Source organism: Colius striatus, chromosome 3, assembly GCF_028858725.1.
Source record: "Colius striatus isolate bColStr4 chromosome 3, bColStr4.1.hap1, whole genome shotgun sequence".
Classification (NCBI taxonomy): domain Eukaryota; kingdom Metazoa; phylum Chordata; class Aves; order Coliiformes; family Coliidae; genus Colius; species Colius striatus.
In genome coordinates, this window is record NC_084761.1 from 20,952,952 (window position 1) to 20,970,105 (window position 17,154).

Below are 17,154 nucleotides of genomic sequence, written 5' to 3' on the forward strand. Positions count from 1 at the left end.
ATGAATGCAGAGGAGGTGTAGTGGTTTGTGGAGGCGAGGCTGGAGAGACCACAGTAAGGGGAAGAGGTAAGAGTACAATCTGTACTTAGAAAAAAACCCCTTTACATTTTCTGTGTTTTCCCGAATAACTGCATGCGGTTTCCTAATGACTAAAACATCTTTGAGGTTAGGACATGGCTCCAGTCCCCCCCGCTTCCGCCTCACAGCGTGGTCCAGCAAGTTGAGAGCCAGGCCTGGTTCCTGCCAGGTGTGTGGCAGTCTCCTCACCACTACTTCTTAAAAGCAGAGTATGACAGTGCTTTTTCTAAGCTCTCTGACTAACAGAAGCCTAAGGGAAACTCGTTAACCGCTATTTTATGCCCCTCTGTGTGACTTTGTGTGGGCCAGGCCCTACCTCTCGAGCGTCCCGGCGGGGCACGGCTGTGGGCGGGCGCCGCGGCCGTTCGGAGGGCGGGGAGCAACCGGGGCCGTCGGCTCCCGTTCGCTGAGGCGCCGCGAGGCTGTTGCCCCCGGGGCGGTGGCGGCAGGAGGGCGGACCCGCCGCCGGGCCTGGGGCCGCCGCCACGTCTCGGCCCGGCCCTCTCGCCGCGGGGAGGGCCGGGGTACCCGGCGGCGGCGGCGGCCGCGGCCAGCGCTATGGGGCGGGCAGCGGCGCGGCTGTCCCGGCTGTGCGGGCTGCTGGTGCTGCTGTGCGGGACGGCAGCGGCGGCCCCAGCCGCCCCCGCAGCAGCCCCGCTGCTGTGCAACGTGAGCCTGGACAGCCCCGCCGAGGAGCGGTGGCTGCCGGTGCTGCGGCACTTCGATCCCGCCTTCCTGCGCGCCGCCGTCGCACGGGTCATCGAGTGAGTGTGGGGCGGCGGCGGAGCCTGGCGGCCTGGGGACCGAGCAGCCCAGGGCGGGGGCGTGCAATGGCCGCGGCAGGGGTGCGGGGAGCGGGGCTGTGCCCGCCACCCGCTTCCACCCCGGTGCAGCGGCGTGAGGGACAGCCCCCGTCGCTGCCGCACCTCCCGCGGCCGTGCCGGGAGCGGGGTAGGGCCCGCTTTGCCCTTCTCCCCGGCCCCGTGCAACCCTTGCTTTCCCGGCAGACCCGCTGCTGCGGGGCCTGAACGAAGAGAGCGAAGTGAGAGCTGCATGCTGCTCGACTTCTCTGAACTCAAAAACTCAAGGTGTTTCTCATGAAAAAAGTTACAGAACTCAAGAAACCCGTGATAGGATAAAAGAAAACGGCCTTAAGTTATGCCAGGGTAGGTTTAGATTGGGGACAAGGAAGAACTTTGGCACTGAGAGAGTTGTTAGCCACTGGCACAGGCTGCCCCGGAGCGATGTAAAAGCCTCGTAGCTGAGGTGCTGGGCGACATGGGTTAGTGGTGGGCTTGGCAGTGTCAGTGGCTGGACTCGATGAGCTTAAAGATCTTTTCCAATCAAAAGGATTCTATGTTTACCTGTATGCTTAGGAACCTGTCAGAGGATGGACTGGGGAAATCCTGGTAGGAATAAAACAGTCTCACGAGTAGAAAGCCTGTGCTGAATGTTTTGCTGGGGTTGTGCGGGCTGCTTTGGGGATGTGCAGGAGCACGTGAGGGATGCAGGGATGTCTGGTGGAGCATGGGACAGGCTGCTAATGGGTGGTCAGCATCAACTCAGAGACGCTGATCAGAGAAGTGGTAGACTCCTTGGATACCTGATTACCAAGCATTAGTTTCAAATTCTTTTGTCTTTCTCAGCTAATCCCTTGAGTGTGTTTTGCAGTGAAAGTGTACCAAAATGGGTGCATGAAGTTATTCGGCCGATAGCAGCTGAATTGGAGTACTTTATGCCTCAACCTTTCGCAGGGGAAATTCTAGGACTGTGCAAAGCACTGGGAATAAGTCTTGGAGATGGAGTCCTGCTTAACTTCGCCTATGAATCTACTGCGTAAGTGTCTGGTACTTACAGAGTCTGGTAGAAGCAAATGTAGAGATCTATTTTAGTTCAGCCTGAGGCAGGTGAAGACACGTGGCAGGCGACTGGCACCGTTCCATCTCATCCCAGTTCTTTGGCACTGTTCCTTCTCATCCCAGTTCTTAAGATTCATACATACTAAGTGGTTTGTGTCCTGAATTGATAGAGAAACACAGAGTGTTATTTGTTAATAAGGGTAACATGTTGCTGTAATGTTTTAGGATATGTTTATTTGTATAAAGGTATGAAAATAATTTCTGCTAATAAGAAAAGGCTGTCCAGTCAAAGTATTTGGATTCATTTATCTTCAAAGATAATGTCATGTACTTTTTTTGTCATTTAAGTGTTTGTATTTCACTAAAAAGGAAACTAGAAGAGTTGTAGTCTTATTATTTTAACCATTCATCCGAGATCCAGTTGCTTCCAAACCACTTTTTTGGGTGAATCTTCATAATGACTGTGTAACTTTTTGATTTGCAGAATGGAAAGTAGATGTGGTATCATTATGGCAGCAAACAAAACCTCAGTGAAAAAATACTTTGCTTTATTGGGTTTTTTTTCCTAGAAGCCTATTCAGGAGAATCATAAACATTTGGTGTTGCCCATGAGGACCCTAAACATATTTCTCTGGTTAAGTTTTAATAAAAAACAGTACATACAGCCACTTGTATGTATTTTCTTTATTATTTTTCTTAACCTGTAGTATTAGATTTTCATGATCTTTCTTTTAATAAGGATTATTGTCAGATAAGATAGTTATTTAAATGCAAGCTTTCTTAGTATTTCACGGGGAATGTTTATCATTCTTAGTCCTCGTAAAAAGTTTCTTAGCTCTAATGGTACTAAAGAAGAAAACATCAACAAGAAACAAACTACTTGTCTGCACAAGTTTTTATCTCTGCAGTTTTGAAAGACAGTGCTGTGCATCACTGGAATGACAAACTGCTAAGTTCAGAGAAAATGAATTTTTAACTCTCTGCTAATTCAGTGCACTTAATAAAAAGCCTGTTTCAATGAAACTGAAACTCTGATTAAAAAAGGGATTTCAGCACACTTCCTGTTCTAGAGAAGAGAGAAATGGCTCACACTGTAAACAACTTACATTTTCAGTTTGAAAGGACTTTGTTTGAACTTTTTGCCTAATCTTGATTAAAAATATAGATAGGGTCCAGATTGAAATGAAAGATTCTATAATTGTTGAAATGAAATCCAGAAAGTTTCAGACTGATGCTTTGTGGACATTTTTAGAGGTCAAATTTTCATCTCAGTTTAGGAAACAAGTGAAATGAAATAATAAGTGGAAATGCTGCTTCCTACCTGTCTGACCTGATGCAGACAGTAGTGCAGCTTTTGACTTTAAAAGCCAGATGAGACCTGATAAGTTAGGTGGTGTACAGTTTTGTATATTAGACTCTGTGGGAAAGGACTTGCCCTTATGGATATCATATATCAATTTTATCGGACATTAGTTACACTTCAGTCAAAGCTTCGTGACCCATCTTTTTTTTAATTTGAAATCAAAACCTGTTTTATCTGATAACAGTATAGAGTGAAACATTCTGTCAGGGTGGGAAGCATGTTAATGATATAATGCAAACTCCTATTTGTGTGCTCACATTAGTAAAACACTTCAAAGAAGATAAACTCAGTAACTCCTGAAACACTGAGCTCATTCAACTCTAATACTGAAAGTGTTGTCACAGCTTTTTCTTCAATCCCTTTTAAACCTTTTTGTTTGGAAGGTTCTGTACCAGTATTGTCGCTCAGGATGACAAAGGAAACATTTACCACGGTCGGAACCTGGATTACGATTTTGTCGATATATTAAGCAGGATTACAATTGATGTGCACTTCATCAAAAGTGGGCAGGTATGAGCTGTGGGTGGCTGGTACTCCGTGAGGGAAGGGACTATGGCCATACAACTGCATAGGCAGTGGGACTTAATCACAGAATGGTAGGGATTGGAAGAGACCTTTAGAGATCATCTCGTCCAACTCCCCTGCAGAAGCAGGTCCCTGTCCCAAGTTTATTGGATTATTAGAGCACCAGAGCCACTCTCTTTGGGAATGAGGGATGAATGCTGGTTTTCTGTGCTTTCTGGACATCCAGTTTGTGGCGATAAACTGGAATAAATAGAACAACATCATCTAGTAAGTATCACAAGAACATTATTTGGGAGGAGATGCTCAAGAAAGGAAATGTTGTGATATTAAAAGAGATACTAGAAAATCTAGAGAGCAGTCTTGGCAGGGACTAATTCTAAGCCTTTTTTTTTTCTAAAACCTTGTTAATTTTTGTGACCAATGTGTGTGTTTTAGGTGAAAATTTCCAAAAATCAACTAGTTGCTCATGCAGTCTTCATTTGTGTCATTTTCTTGAAGTTTAGTAGTCCATTTTGAAAATGGGGAACTTCTCGTTTGGCTGCTTGCTAACTTGAGCAAAACTTAGCAGTTGGTGATGGTTAACAAATGAAAGGCAGTGAATTTTGGTCCTCAGAGTCTTTCTAATTTACTTTGCAAGTTTTACTGTAATTTAAGGCAAAGTGTTTTATAGCAACTTAAATATGAAAGTCACAGGAAAAAATGCTGCTTCAGAACATTGCCTCTCTTTCAAGTAGTGTTCTGTTCCAGAATGCTAAAATACTGCATGTTTCCTGGTTTCAGATAGCATATCAAGGCACCACGTTTCTTGGTTACGTAGGCTTATGGACTGGACAAAGTCCACACAAGTTCACAGTCTCCGGTGATGAACGAGGTAAAATAAAACTGTCTTCTACATTTGACATTATATGCAGTATTTCAGTGGATTGCTGTCTCTTCTGGCTTTTCTCTTATATTGTCCTAGAAGGAAAAATAGGATTCAGGTTGTCAGGAAGGAACTGCAATTGTATGACTTGTCAGGCCCTCAGGGTGTGAAAGCATGTGTGCTGCCAGTTTTGACCTGCTGCATGGGAGTGTGTTGGTCAGCACAGTGTCAGCTGAGCTTAAAAAGTGTGAAAGCGGATGGAGAACCTTGGGGAAAGCTGTAAGAGACAAATTAACATAGAATCATAGAATGGTAGGGGTTGGAAGGGTCCTTTAGAGATCAGCTGGTCCAACCCCTCTGCAGAAGCAGGGTCACCTAGATCAGGTCACAGAGGAACATGTCCAGGCGGGTCTTGAAGACCTCCAAGGAAGGAGACTCCACAACCCCTCTGGGCAGCCTGTGCCAGGCCTCCATCACCTGAACAGTGAAATAGTTTTTTCTTACGTTTAAGTGGAACTTTTTGTGTTCCAGCTTCATCCCATTACCCCTTGTCCTGTTGCTAGATACTATAGAAAAAAGGGATGTCCCAACCTGCTTCTGTTCAAGGGGACAAGGAGCTGGGAGAAGAAGATGCAGTCATGTAGAGCAGTTAAAGGGCTACTTTCTGAGTTCTTTGTCCCTTTCTCTGTATTTTATATTTCTTTGTCTCCATAAGGCAGCTTGAAGTAGAGGATGGGAAGAGAAGTGCAAGACTGAGAGATCTTGGGAAAGGCAGTAGGGCCTGAGAGAGTGTCTGGAGATGCTGGAAAGGCAATCGAGGAAAGAAACCCTAGTAGAGAGAAGTTGAGAGATGTCACTACTAAGAACTAAAACTGGACAATAGAACTGGTAGCCGTCAGGAAGGCCAAGAGAGGATCATTGCCTTTTCCATCAGCACCCGAGTTCCACAAATATATCATGTCCAACTCAGACCTTGGCTTTGCCTCTTCTGTTCTCCACCTTTTTTTCTTTTATCTTTTTTTATGAAGCAGACACTTATTGCTTTTATTAGCTCTTAGAACTAGAAACAATGTAGTCCAAGTTAGAAGCAACGCCTAAAAGAGATGCTTCTCTCTTGCTTGTGATTGTGCTAAGCAATTTTTCTTTTTTAATAAATATTTTCATTAGACAATCTTTTGGTTTTGAATGATTTTTTAGCTGTTATGCAGACACTATTCACTGTGTACACTGTGCACATAATCATTATCTCTATGTGTAGGGATTCTGCTATGGGTGCAGCACATGCACCTCTTGATTCCCGTTCCCTTGGTTAGTACTGCCTTGATGGATTCTTTCCATAGTTGACACTTGTATTTTTCTAAGGGCCTACTTCTGGTGCTGATGTAGTTATTTAATCCTTGCAAAATTGGAGCATCCTGGGCTGATACTGAGAGATGCAAACTGCTTTTGATTCATACTCACATCACCTTGGAGCATATCGAGTCTCTGCAAAAGGCTTCATTTAGAAAATCTTGCGGACTGAAGTGCTGCGTCTGTGAACAGGCGCAATCTGGGGACAAAACCAGTGCTGGCCTGTTCTCCCTGATGTTTCTCAGCAGTGTGCTTCAACTCTCAGCATAAGGATCACCTGAGACACAGAAGACCATCTGAGTGGGGCAGTGAAGTCTGTGTACAAACCCATTCTGTTCTCTCTATTCTGAGAGAGGAAATCATGTCCTGCAAACCTTTGTGTGCAATGTCTTCTCAGGAGCCCATGCGCTGCCAGCCACCTGTGTGCCTCAGCTTCAGGCACTTTTTAACTACAGACAGTAGTAATTCACCCACCACATAGTGCACTCCTGTAAATCACTTGTTGCTGGCTGCTTGCTGCTTTATCTGTCACTGCACAACTGAACTGAACAATGCAGGGAAACAAGCATGTGAACCATAGCTGGAAAGGGGAATGACTTTAAATTAGGGTGAAGGTCTGTCAAGTGACAAGCATGTCATTTCTGCTGAGTGTTTCTGGTTTTGGCATATGAATAATTACAAACTTGACCTCTGTTTTTCTTAGTTCTCTATTCTCCAGTAACGCAGAAACACCATCACTACCTCTTTTGTGATTTCTGTGTAGTTCTTCTTGTAATATTTCAGGAAGATGAATAATGAGGTGATTAATGCAAACATTTGAGCTGACAGATGTAAGTTATTATATCATGTGAACAGACTTGCAATCCTTTTGGAAACCTGTGTTGCAAAGTGCTAGTCCTTGTTACAGTCACCTTTGACCCTTCATTGTTTAACATTCAACTATGAATGACAACTGCTTAAAAACTGAACAGCTAGCAAGTTATTGATACTGAATGTGCTAGTTTGGAATTGAAATTGCTAGCACTGGCAAGTCCTGAGAGACCCTGTGTAATCTCTGTGCAGTGCTGAACACTGTCTTTATTGTTCACTGTACCTCAGACTCCTTACCATCTTCTGGCATTGTGTTACTGGTTGCAGGAATATTGTACCTTTCAGAAGGCCTGAAAAAGCTAAGATAATAATCACTCCTGTCATTACAGGTCTGAGATACTTTCTGGAAAGCAGGGATGTTAATCCAGTTGCCACAGTTGAACTTTGGTTGGGATTATGTTGTCTATTTATATTTCACCTATAGTTTTACCTGGATGTTCTACACTTTGTTAGCTCTTCTCCTGAAATGTTGATGCTGATAGGTAGCTGCCCTGTTTCACTGAGGGTTTAGCTTTCTGTGCTACTTTAGTACCCAAATCCAATGATACAGAAAGCCAAGCATATGAAAGGCAAATTTTGCTTGCCAGAGTATGTTCCCCTGGCTATGCAGCACATCCCACGTATTTTGTGTACAGTAGCAGTACAGCAATGCAATAGAAAAGGAGCATTACCAGCATTCATTGTTCTAAACCATGTCAATCAGCTCAGGAGGGTAGAGAGGCTTTGACTACTTTTAGGACACGTGCTTTTTTGGGTTGTTATAAGCTGCATAAATTTGATGGTTTTATGGTAGTGCTATAGTTCCAGAATTAAAGAATTTATTGCACTGCTCATTTGTAATGCAGTAGAGGAAAAGATTGTAGAACTAGAGATGAGACGTGGAGAAGAAAGGAAAGCAGGAGGATGGATTTCACAGAGTGTGTGTAACATTCCTGTATAGTAATTTGGGGTTTTTTTCCAGAGGGTGGTAGATGGTGGGAAAATGCAATAGCTGCTTTTCTGAATCGGAATTACCCTGTCAGCTGGCTCGTCCGAGATGTAAGTGCACTGACTTATTTTCTCCTTTTTGAAGTCATGTATGTCATGTGCTTATAAACTCCTAATAAATTTGATATTCCAAGTTTTAGTTTCACAGAAGATTCAATAAATTGATAAGTAAATGCATTGTAAGCCCAGATCATCAGTTAAGTGTATGAGAAAGGCATTTCAAGTCCTTTGCAGGGGGCAATCTGTAATCAGTGCCAAAAATCTTTGAGGAGCTCTGCAAATACTTCCTTCCTAGGGACTATTTGAGCTAGCTGTGATGTGTAATTTAACAAATTAGGGCAGCTGCACCCTCAGTTGGTGAGTACCCGCCCCAGTGGTTATGTTACATTACGTTTAGTTGTGTTACCATTTTTTTCTGCTCACCGGGGAGCAAAAGGAGTTAGACTGGTATGTTGTATAGCACATTTTATGAACACTGTGTTAGGGTACCACTAAGACAAAACAAGTCTACTGCTTTTCAGATTCTTGAATTACTTTAAACATGAATGCAACAGTTTGTAGCATATTTTTTGAGTCTGAGACATGACTTGAGTCTGTGACTTGAAACCATTAACTGCAGTGTGCTGTCAGAAAGAAGTAATCGTTCTCCAGGGCTTTCCCTGTCTTTCTCAACACTTGCACTTGATGCATGTTGTCCATATTTGTTTTTAGTTCCTGCACAGCATTCCTTTTTAAAGATGCACTTCAGTAGATTGTAGCCCTGTTCCTGCAAACAGTCACTTCCTTGGCTGTGGTTGCTGTCAGTTTCTGCTAAGTTAGTCACTTGGTTATGGCAGAAGGAGACAGGCTCCCTGGAAGCAACACCTCAGCCTTAGTCACCATTGTCGCCCTCTGAAACCACTGGCGAAACAAAGATGTGGAATGGACTTTCCTCCCGTTCATCCACTTTCATCTGTCCCACTGTTCATGTGGAAAAATTTATCTGAGAATTGAATTCACAGTGTGGACATGCCTCTGTCCTTTGGATGGCAGCTTTTCTAGCTTTTTTTCCCTTTTCATCATGTACCTGTGTGTATATTTCTAAATGTGTGTATATATATGGCTTTCTTTGAACATTTGCAAGGCTGGGGTTAGTGAGTTCATTCACCAGTCGGATGCATTTTCATATTCATACACTCATCAGTTTGGAAAACTATTTTCAGAGAAATAGTTTGAAACAGTGCTTTACAGTCAATTGCAATTTTCAAAAAAAGCTGAGCCTTTTCCTCTCTTTGAGATGTCCCAGCACTCGTTTTTGTGCTTGATCATGCTCTGTGATATTTGTTTCACCGTGATCTCCTTTTTGCATTAGACCCTGAGCAGAGCAGAGGACTTTCAGTCAGCTGTTCTCAGACTGGCCGGCACTCCCATCATTGCTGAAGTGTACTATATTGTAGGAGGTGTATCACCCAAGGAAGGCATGGTCATCACGAGGAACAGGAGAGGGCCAGCAGATCTCTGGCCTCTCGATCCTTTAGATGGAGCGTAAGTAGAAAAAAATTACTTATTTTGGTTTTCTGTATTCCCTCCTGAGTGCCAGACAGTGACAACTGATCCAGGGCATCTCTTACTAATGCTTACAGCTGGATAGGGAAAGCTTGAAAGCCTCTGAAAGGAACCACAGTTCCTCCTGTTTGAGAAGGAATCACACCACCTTGTCAGTCTGGAGCAACCCGTAGGATCAAGGGTGTAAAAAGCATCTCTGAGTGTTTATTTCTTTAGCCACATTCCAAAGGAGACAAGACATGAAGGCTTTTCCTGTCCACCAAGTATTGCAGCAGTAAATTCAGCAATTCCAAATTAGCGTTGCTCCAGTGTGGTAGAAGGGTTGGAGGCTCAAAAAAAACTGGTACTATCAATTTTGTGAAATCATCAGCAATATGTAATTTTAAATACAGAGATACTGGGTTTTGGTCTTTATTAATTGCCTACTGATTTGCCTTTTGTTTACTTTTATGCTTGTTTGCTGTGTTGTAGGTGGTTTCGTGTGGAGACAAACTATGACCATTGGACTACCCCTCCTCCTTTTGATGATCGAAGGTAAATTCCCTTTGGAGCTCTCTGGTGAGATGAAACTTTTTCAAAAGAAAAGGGTTGAGCCTTGAATGTTTTCTTCTCTGAGTAGGTGTTAGCTTGTTGAGCAGGCAGCTTGTTCAGTGTTTGTAATGCCACTCAAATAGATAAGAATAGATAAGGTGAAGAGCAATACTTGCATATGCCAGAGGAAAATCTCGTGGCATTGAATGGCTTAAAGCCCAAGAGATGGCAGGGATAAGGCACGCACCACAGATTTCTTTATAAAGCAACATTTAGTAAAGATTAAAAGATTGAGATTGGAAAAAGAATTTGATGGCACTGAGAAGGTGCTCACAGACATCGTACTATGTTTAGACTGTGTAATATGCAAAAAGTTGTTGTCAGGTTCCCTGTTGATCTGTACTTAGTGGTGTAGTAATGGAGTAAATTCATCAATGTGAGACTGGATTCACTCCCACAGAGCTCTGGCTTATTTTAGACCAAAGCAAGCATTTCAATGGAAGAGCATTTAGTGAGAAATTTTCACGTTGGTGCTTTGTAGCATTTGGAACAGTAAAATGTGTTTAGTGATACTGTGTTGTTTTCTTGCAGAACTGCTGCCATCAAAGCTCTCAATGCTACTGGACAGCAGAACATCAATTTTGATACGCTCTTTAAGGTATTTCTTCTAAATTCTGCCTTGTGACTTTGACTAAAAGTTCTTTTTCAAAGCAGAAGTGCAGTTGCATTTTTGTCAGAGGTTCAAAAGCTGTGCAAAGAAGGCCTGGTGAAAAAGGTGTGCTGCACAACCATCTCAGGAGGATTTAAGGCTGATACGTTTATTTGTTATGTTTCTGAACTCCCTTGCACAGGCATTTCATAATAGTCTGCCAGTCCAAGTGGAACGTGCAAGAAGTGAATCCCATCGCCATCATCTTTGTGCAGTTCCTTATTTGAAGCACAATTATAAGTACTACAGCAGACATACAGTGTTAGACATGAGTGACATTTACCAGTTAGAGAGTTTAACTGTTGTGTATTTCAGAGGGACTTTTAAAACATATTTTTGTAGAGCGGCCTGATGTTTTTTTAAAAAACACCAGCAAGAGAAACCCTTGACTTTGCATTATTCCTTCTCATAACTTCAGTCTACTGCTGTTTCTAAGTAGCTTTTTAATTCCTTTTACCAAAACGACAACTCTTTAAACTTTCTGTACAGGTGTTGTCAGTGAAGCCAGTCTTAAACAAGTAAGTATTAGATAAAGAGATGTTACTTAGTGCCTCCCATCGTGTCTCAGGCCACTTAAACACCAATCACAACTTCCTTAGGATCTTTCTGTGCATTTGTCTTCCCAGCTTGGATTTCTGTTTGTGTGTGTGGCACTTCACTTCCTCAGCCCACTGCCTCTTGTCCACCACTCTAGCCAAGAAAGCGCACTGTCTTAGGCACAGTCTGCTAATGAGCCTTCCTTTGTAGCAGTGCTTAGGGAGCAGCTGGGCTTTCTGCAGAGTCATTTGTGCCTTTCACTTCTGTAACCTTTGGATTTATGTTAACATTGCAAATGGCTTTCTCTGGAGTTTCTGATGTAGCTTTGCTTGATGTGTTACATGGGGAAAAAAACCCCTAACTGGGGACAGAGCTTTTAGGTACCATTTACTGTATTTTTAAGAGATTTCTTTCAGTATGCCATTCTTGTGCATCGTTCCACAAATGGCACCTTTGCGAGTGATCCTGTTTTCTTTCACTTTTTTATTCTCTGGATCAGTCTTTTGCATTAGAGCTTGTCAACGGCTTCTTCAAAGTTCATACCAGACTTCCTCTCCTGTGCCTTATAAGTGTGAGGAAATTTGGAAAGCAGAAGATGATATATGTGTCAGTGCTAAGATTAGCAATATGAATTTTTTAATACAGTGATCAAATGGATGTTGAAACACAGTAGCTTTGCTCTACTGTGTGAGGAAAAGCTAAGAAAACTTTGTTCCAGCAGCATCCATTTTTCATTCTCTTTTCCCTTTTCTCCAACCCTTTTGTACCTTTGTACAGCAGAATGTTTGTTTCCACCAAAATGTGTTCTGCTGCTTTGCTAGTTTTATAAACTAATCTCCTTTCGTTGGAATGCTGCTCACTCCTTGCCTCTTTCCTTCCCAGTAACACAGTGTATACCACTGTAATGAGTGCTGCACTTCCAGAGAAGTACCAGACGTGGATCAGAGCTGTGAAGTGAAGAGGTGTAAGTAGCATGCTGGTACTTCTCACTGCTTCTACCCAAATAAAAACTTCTGCTGGAGAGTCAAAGCAGTGCAGTGGCACTCAGATGGCCTTGTCTGAATTCCTCATTCTCTCCTTGGTTTGCTTATTGACCTTGAGTAAATACCTTCCTGTGTTGTTTTAGAGATAAAGTATTGGCTTTCTTTGCAAAACCCTTGGAGATTACCTTAGGAAAAGTGCTTTATCAGAGAGGAGAAGGGTGGGTGTCCTTGTGACCTAAAGGCAGAGGCTCACTCTGGGAATGTTTTAGCAGTTCTTTTTACCAGTCCCCACTACTCCACTCACATGTCTTTGGGGGGAAGCCCTGCCGGAGGGAACAACCCCAGCAGGAGGGGTTGGTGTCTGTGGCACCAAGACTAATGGAGCTGAATTTGCATTAGTCACCCAGAGGTGACTGAATGTTTGCATCCTTTGAGGGCTTTGTCCTGTGAATTTGCAGAAAAAGTCAAGGTGCTTGAACTCAAAAAGTGCCTCACATGGTAGCTTTAATGTGTTCAGAGAAAGATAGTGATCTATGTTTATTTCTCTTCCAAGAAACTGGTTGTGTGGTCTTGCCAGGAGCACAAGATGCTACATTTTGAATAGGTTTTTAAACCTTACTAGTATGACATTTGTAGCAGTTATATTGGATAATTGATTTTAGCATGAACAATTCCTGTCTTTTAGAGATTCCAAAGAGATTATTTCTTAGCTCTATACAGAGATGTGCTCTCTTATTTATCTCTTTTTCCATCTTTTTCTTTCAACAGGTAAAATGAGTGAAAAGCTGAAGCTTTCCAAGGCTGGACCATGCTCTTAAAATCACTCTCACAATCGGTGCAGTGTTTTGGCTTATTAATTTTGTGAACCATTCAGGAAAGAATGACTTTTTAATTATTTGAAGCGATGCAGATGACACTGTTAATTAACTGTAACTGAAGTTTAATTGACTTTATTGCAATTGCATTGATATTCTACCAGATGTTGATGGCTAAAATTTGCTTTAACTGTTTTTGGAAAGCATTGGACAACTTCAGTGTACTTATGTGCTGCCTAATAAAAATATATCTATTTTGTGTGGCCTGTATGCGGGTGGTTGGTTGATTTATGAAGATCTGTGGTGGTGTTCCTAGTGTCATGCTTTTCCATGATCTGGGAGGAGCTTGTGATCATGAGCCTAGCAGGACCAGATGCAACTGTGTTGTTTGTCAGAGACAAGGAGCTGTTTTAGGAGGTGTGATAATACAGGTTTTCCCCCCCGACAGATGTGAGAAGCTTATGATGGGACAGCTATGAGGTTAGGAAGGGGTGGTTTCCTTTTTAGATAATTGAAAATTGCCTCCAGTAGAAAGTTTACAACTAATTTCTATAGTGCAGAGGTGATTTTGTCTGTCAGGTTGTGCTGACACCATGTATTGAATTCAGGCACTTCTTGGGAGCAGACCAGAAATACAGAAGCTTTGGAAGAATCAAGACCAGTGGACAGTTTAGAGGTTGCATTCTTCCTGGGACAAAATTCCTGCCAATGCCAGTGAGGAGTTTATAGGGGAGAGGAAGGTGTGATTGGAGTGTTAAGTCAGAGCACTGCTTGCAGATTAGTGCAATGTCACCTGCAGTATCTGTGCGCTGCTTATGCAAACCATTCCTGAGAGCTTTCTGCAGATCTGGGCCCTTTATCTCCTTGCACTGAGTCTGGCTGAGTGTCATAACCTACTTACCTGCATCCTCCACTTCTGCCTGGCTAAATGCGCTGCAAGCTTTGCCCTGACCCACTTTGTACAACACTGTTAGCAGTCATCTGTAGAGTGATACATTTGAGAAACAGAGTTCCTGGAGGAAGATGTCCTTGAGATTTCAGAATGACATTGCTTTAATTCACAGCAGGAGCACAGGTGCCTTATTCCAGCAGGTTTTTTTTTAACAGCTGCCCAGAAGTAAAGACAAAAGGATCTTTACAGGTGTACCTCTGCATAGTCTGACCTCAGCAGTGTTAGGCTGATTATCTTGCTATGGTGGAGTTCCCAGATGCTCAGTGGTAGATAAATTTAATCACGGGTATTTGTTTCAATGTGTACAAACAGATCTGAAGTGCACAAATATTTGGTATCTGTGAATATTCAGGAAGCAGTTGTCTGCTTCTGCTGTGTTTGTGTCTCACCAGCTGTTCAGAACCTGCTCAGGCCCAGCCGCAGGGCAGATGAGGGAAATGTGGGGTTTTTGAGATTTAAACAAGAACTAGATTTGAAGAAATCTATTTTATCTTCCTTTTTAAAGTTTTAATTATCTGAAAGCCGTGCATTTCATCCCTTTATGAAAGTTCAGACATCCTGATTGCCAACAAAATAAAGCCTTTATGCCAACTTAAGTATTTTTTTGCTGGCCAAAAGGATACAGAACTTTCTGGTCTTAAGTTTCATGAGAAACTGAAAAAATAAACACCAAGGAAGTGGTAAATGATACACCTTAGAAATTAGCTATTGAACCTGTGAAATGTGGTGAGCTGCAATTGCTTGAGTTGAAATGTGATAGAAATACAGGGACAGGTTTGTTAATACTTTAAATAAAACCACCTTAACAATGCTGCAAACATTCAGATGTAGCACCAATTGGTTTTGGGGGGTTTGGGTGTTTTGTGGGATCTTGATTGTTCATAAAAGAAAGGAGGATTGTTTGTAGTTACATGACTTGCTTGCTGCTTGTCCTTCTGTTTGAGATTTCATCTGCCTTGTGTGTCTACTTTTTAGAGACTGGGAAGTAAAATAGCTCTTCTGCTTTCTCAAGCTCAGTCAGATTCATGACTTAAAATTATTAAGTAATTAAACAGAACTAAGTTAAATACATTAACCTTGCTTCTCCCATCCTCTCTCTTCTGCAGTACAGTTTCCCTAGTTGCAAAAGCCAAAAGATTTTTCAGCCCAACATAGGGAATGAGTGAAACTTTTAATTCTTTTTTCCTCCATAACTTTGCATTTAGCAAAAGGCAGCTTGGGAGCAGGTAAAAACTGACTCTAGAGAGAGGCCAGCATGCTGTATTTCTCATTCATAATCCTCTTTGGTAATCCTAATCCAGTTCAGATCTGTAGCCTTTCTTAAAGCATCACATGGGAGAGGATCCTTAGGGCTGCTCAAAACAACTGTGCAGTAAATAAATGGAAGGATCTGCACTTGTTGCAGAAGAGCACAGGCACCCTGTGCTGCAGGTGCTGAAAGACAGGGCACTTTGCTGCGTGCCCAAGCCATCAGCTTGCTTGACTAGATTCTGAGAAGGAGCTTCCAAGTCTGTAATCAAGCAACTAATTTCAGAGATCACTGATCATGTCTCCTACTGAATAGAAACAAAAATCTAACAAGTGGAGAGCTGCTGTTGTGTTTATCTTAACAAATCCATGTTACAAACTGGTGGCAAGGTAAGCTGCATTTTTATTTCTCTGTAAGAGTGTTTTGCATGCAGAAGTAGTTACTTGGCATCCATTGTCTGAAGTGAAATATCCTTTTATATGTCAAGCTGGATAAAAGTGCAGTTGGGAGTTTTCTATCTGAAATTCTCCCTTTTCCCACTGCAGTAACTGTGCAGGTGCAGAGGTCAGTGCATCTGTAAAATAAAAGAAACTTTGCCATCTCATTCCCAGCTACAAGACGTCTGCATGAGTACAGAGTCTACCGAGTTTGATGTACACGTGGGACACACTTAGGTATCCACTCTAGGAGGGCAAGGCAGGATCGGTTTCCCTTGTGCTAGCTGGCAGAAGTATTGGATTTTTTAAATTCATCTGTAGTTCTTAAACTTGCTGTTCTTGTAGGAGAACTTAAAATTTCTATTTCCCTCTGACATCTCTTTCAGATTTTTTCCTACTAAACTTTCAAGAAGTCTGTTGTATCCTTGTATCCTCTCATTGCCTCCTGTGTTCTGCTCGTCTATTCCTCTGTTGTTCAAATGTCCCTAAAATTGTTGAGGTAGTGGGGATTTGGTTGTGCTCGTGCTATGTGCAGCGTGTCATCTTTCCTAGGAGTCCTGCTGTTTTGATATTAGCTTTGCATTAGTTTCAGCATTTCTTGCAGGAAAACTTCAATTCATGTGGGTGCAGCACCAAATTATGCACAGATCTGTAAGGTGGACAAGTCCAATAATGTGACAGAGTGTACAGGGTTTCCTCCCAAGTGATGCCACTTGCTTTGGTTTTAAAGGAGTTAAAATAATTACTATTTATGTTAAGCTTTTGTTGTTTTGAGATGGCTGGCACCAATGGATTTGGGAAAGTTCTCCTTTAATGAGTTTTAACTGGTATTATATGGTATTAAACAGGCCAGCAGCTTGTGTTTAAGAGTTACAAACCCTAGTATATGATCAGTTGGCTGGGGAGAGGTATTTGGAGTTTGGCTGGTACTTGTTTCTCCTGCCTTTAGAATGCTAACTGGTGAACAGGGCACGTGTCTCTTCTCTGCATATCTGTGGTCTCTGCTGGGGCACTGAACTTTGTTGTTCTGTTAGTTGTCCGTGCCCATGTGTGGCTGTGGAGCCCAAGCTTGCTTTGGTGGTGGTTGAATGCTGCCCTGGTGTAAGTGCACACAGCTGGTTTTATCAGCCTGCTTTACTTTGTGTGTGTATTTGCCAACAGATGCTCTAGGCCGTGGCATGTAGCAGTGGGGGGCCTTGTATAAACATACTGCAGCTTCTCAGAAGGCTTGAGGAAAGCTGGGTTCAGAGACCTTCTAGCTGCACCAGAGAAAACAGGAGTATCTCTGCAGGAGAGGAATGGTAGCCAAGAGCAAAATGAGACATGAGCAGTCTGTAGATGGCTATTTGCTAGCTGCATCACTTTGTCTCATCTAGTTCTTTAATACAGCCTATATTTGAGGTGATGCCACTGTTCAACTCCGTCAGGTCTTCCCGGCTGTTGTCTTTATGGGCCCCTGCTCCTCTTGCTATTGGGTACAGTTTTTTAGCAAGGGTGGAGTG

General features: G+C 42.7%; 1 protein-coding gene across 2 annotated transcripts; it reads left to right on the top strand.

Annotated features, from left to right (window-relative positions):
• Nucleotides 1–559: 559 nt before the first annotated feature.
• On the top strand, nt 560–13,284 carry NAAA (N-acylethanolamine acid amidase). 2 transcript variants are annotated; one of them, XM_061992582.1, is made up of 11 exons: nt 562–842; nt 1,750–1,914; nt 3,684–3,810; nt 4,606–4,696; nt 7,869–7,945; nt 9,246–9,418; nt 9,911–9,973; nt 10,562–10,628; nt 11,169–11,197; nt 12,099–12,180; nt 12,968–13,284. In XM_061992582.1, the coding sequence occupies exons 1-10, from the start codon at nt 637–639 to the stop codon at nt 12,172–12,174; spliced, it is 1,074 nt and encodes a 357-aa protein (XP_061848566.1). In that variant the 5' UTR covers nt 562–636; the 3' UTR covers nt 12,175–12,180; nt 12,968–13,284. The 2 variants fall into 2 exon arrangements, with proteins under 2 accessions (XP_061848567.1, XP_061848566.1); XM_061992583.1 differs by lacking the exons at nt 11,169–11,197; nt 12,968–13,284 and having other exon boundaries at nt 560–842; nt 12,099–12,181.
• The last annotated feature ends 3,870 nt before the right edge of the window (nt 13,285–17,154 follow it).

What these genes read in the sequence shown, in the direction of transcription:
- NAAA (XM_061992582.1), top strand. Translation starts at nt 637, where the DNA reads ATGGGGCGGGCAGCGGCGCGGCTGTCCCGGCTGTGCGGGCTGCTGGTG. An exon ending in TTCGCCTATGAATCTACTGC is followed by an intron (nt 1,915 to 3,683) that starts GTAAGTGTCTGG and finishes TTTGTTTGGAAG; the next exon opens with GTTCTGTACCAGTATTGTCG. An exon ending in GTGAAGCCAGTCTTAAACAA is followed by an intron (nt 11,198 to 12,098) that starts GTAAGTATTAGA and finishes TTTCCTTCCCAG; the next exon opens with TAACACAGTGTATACCACTG.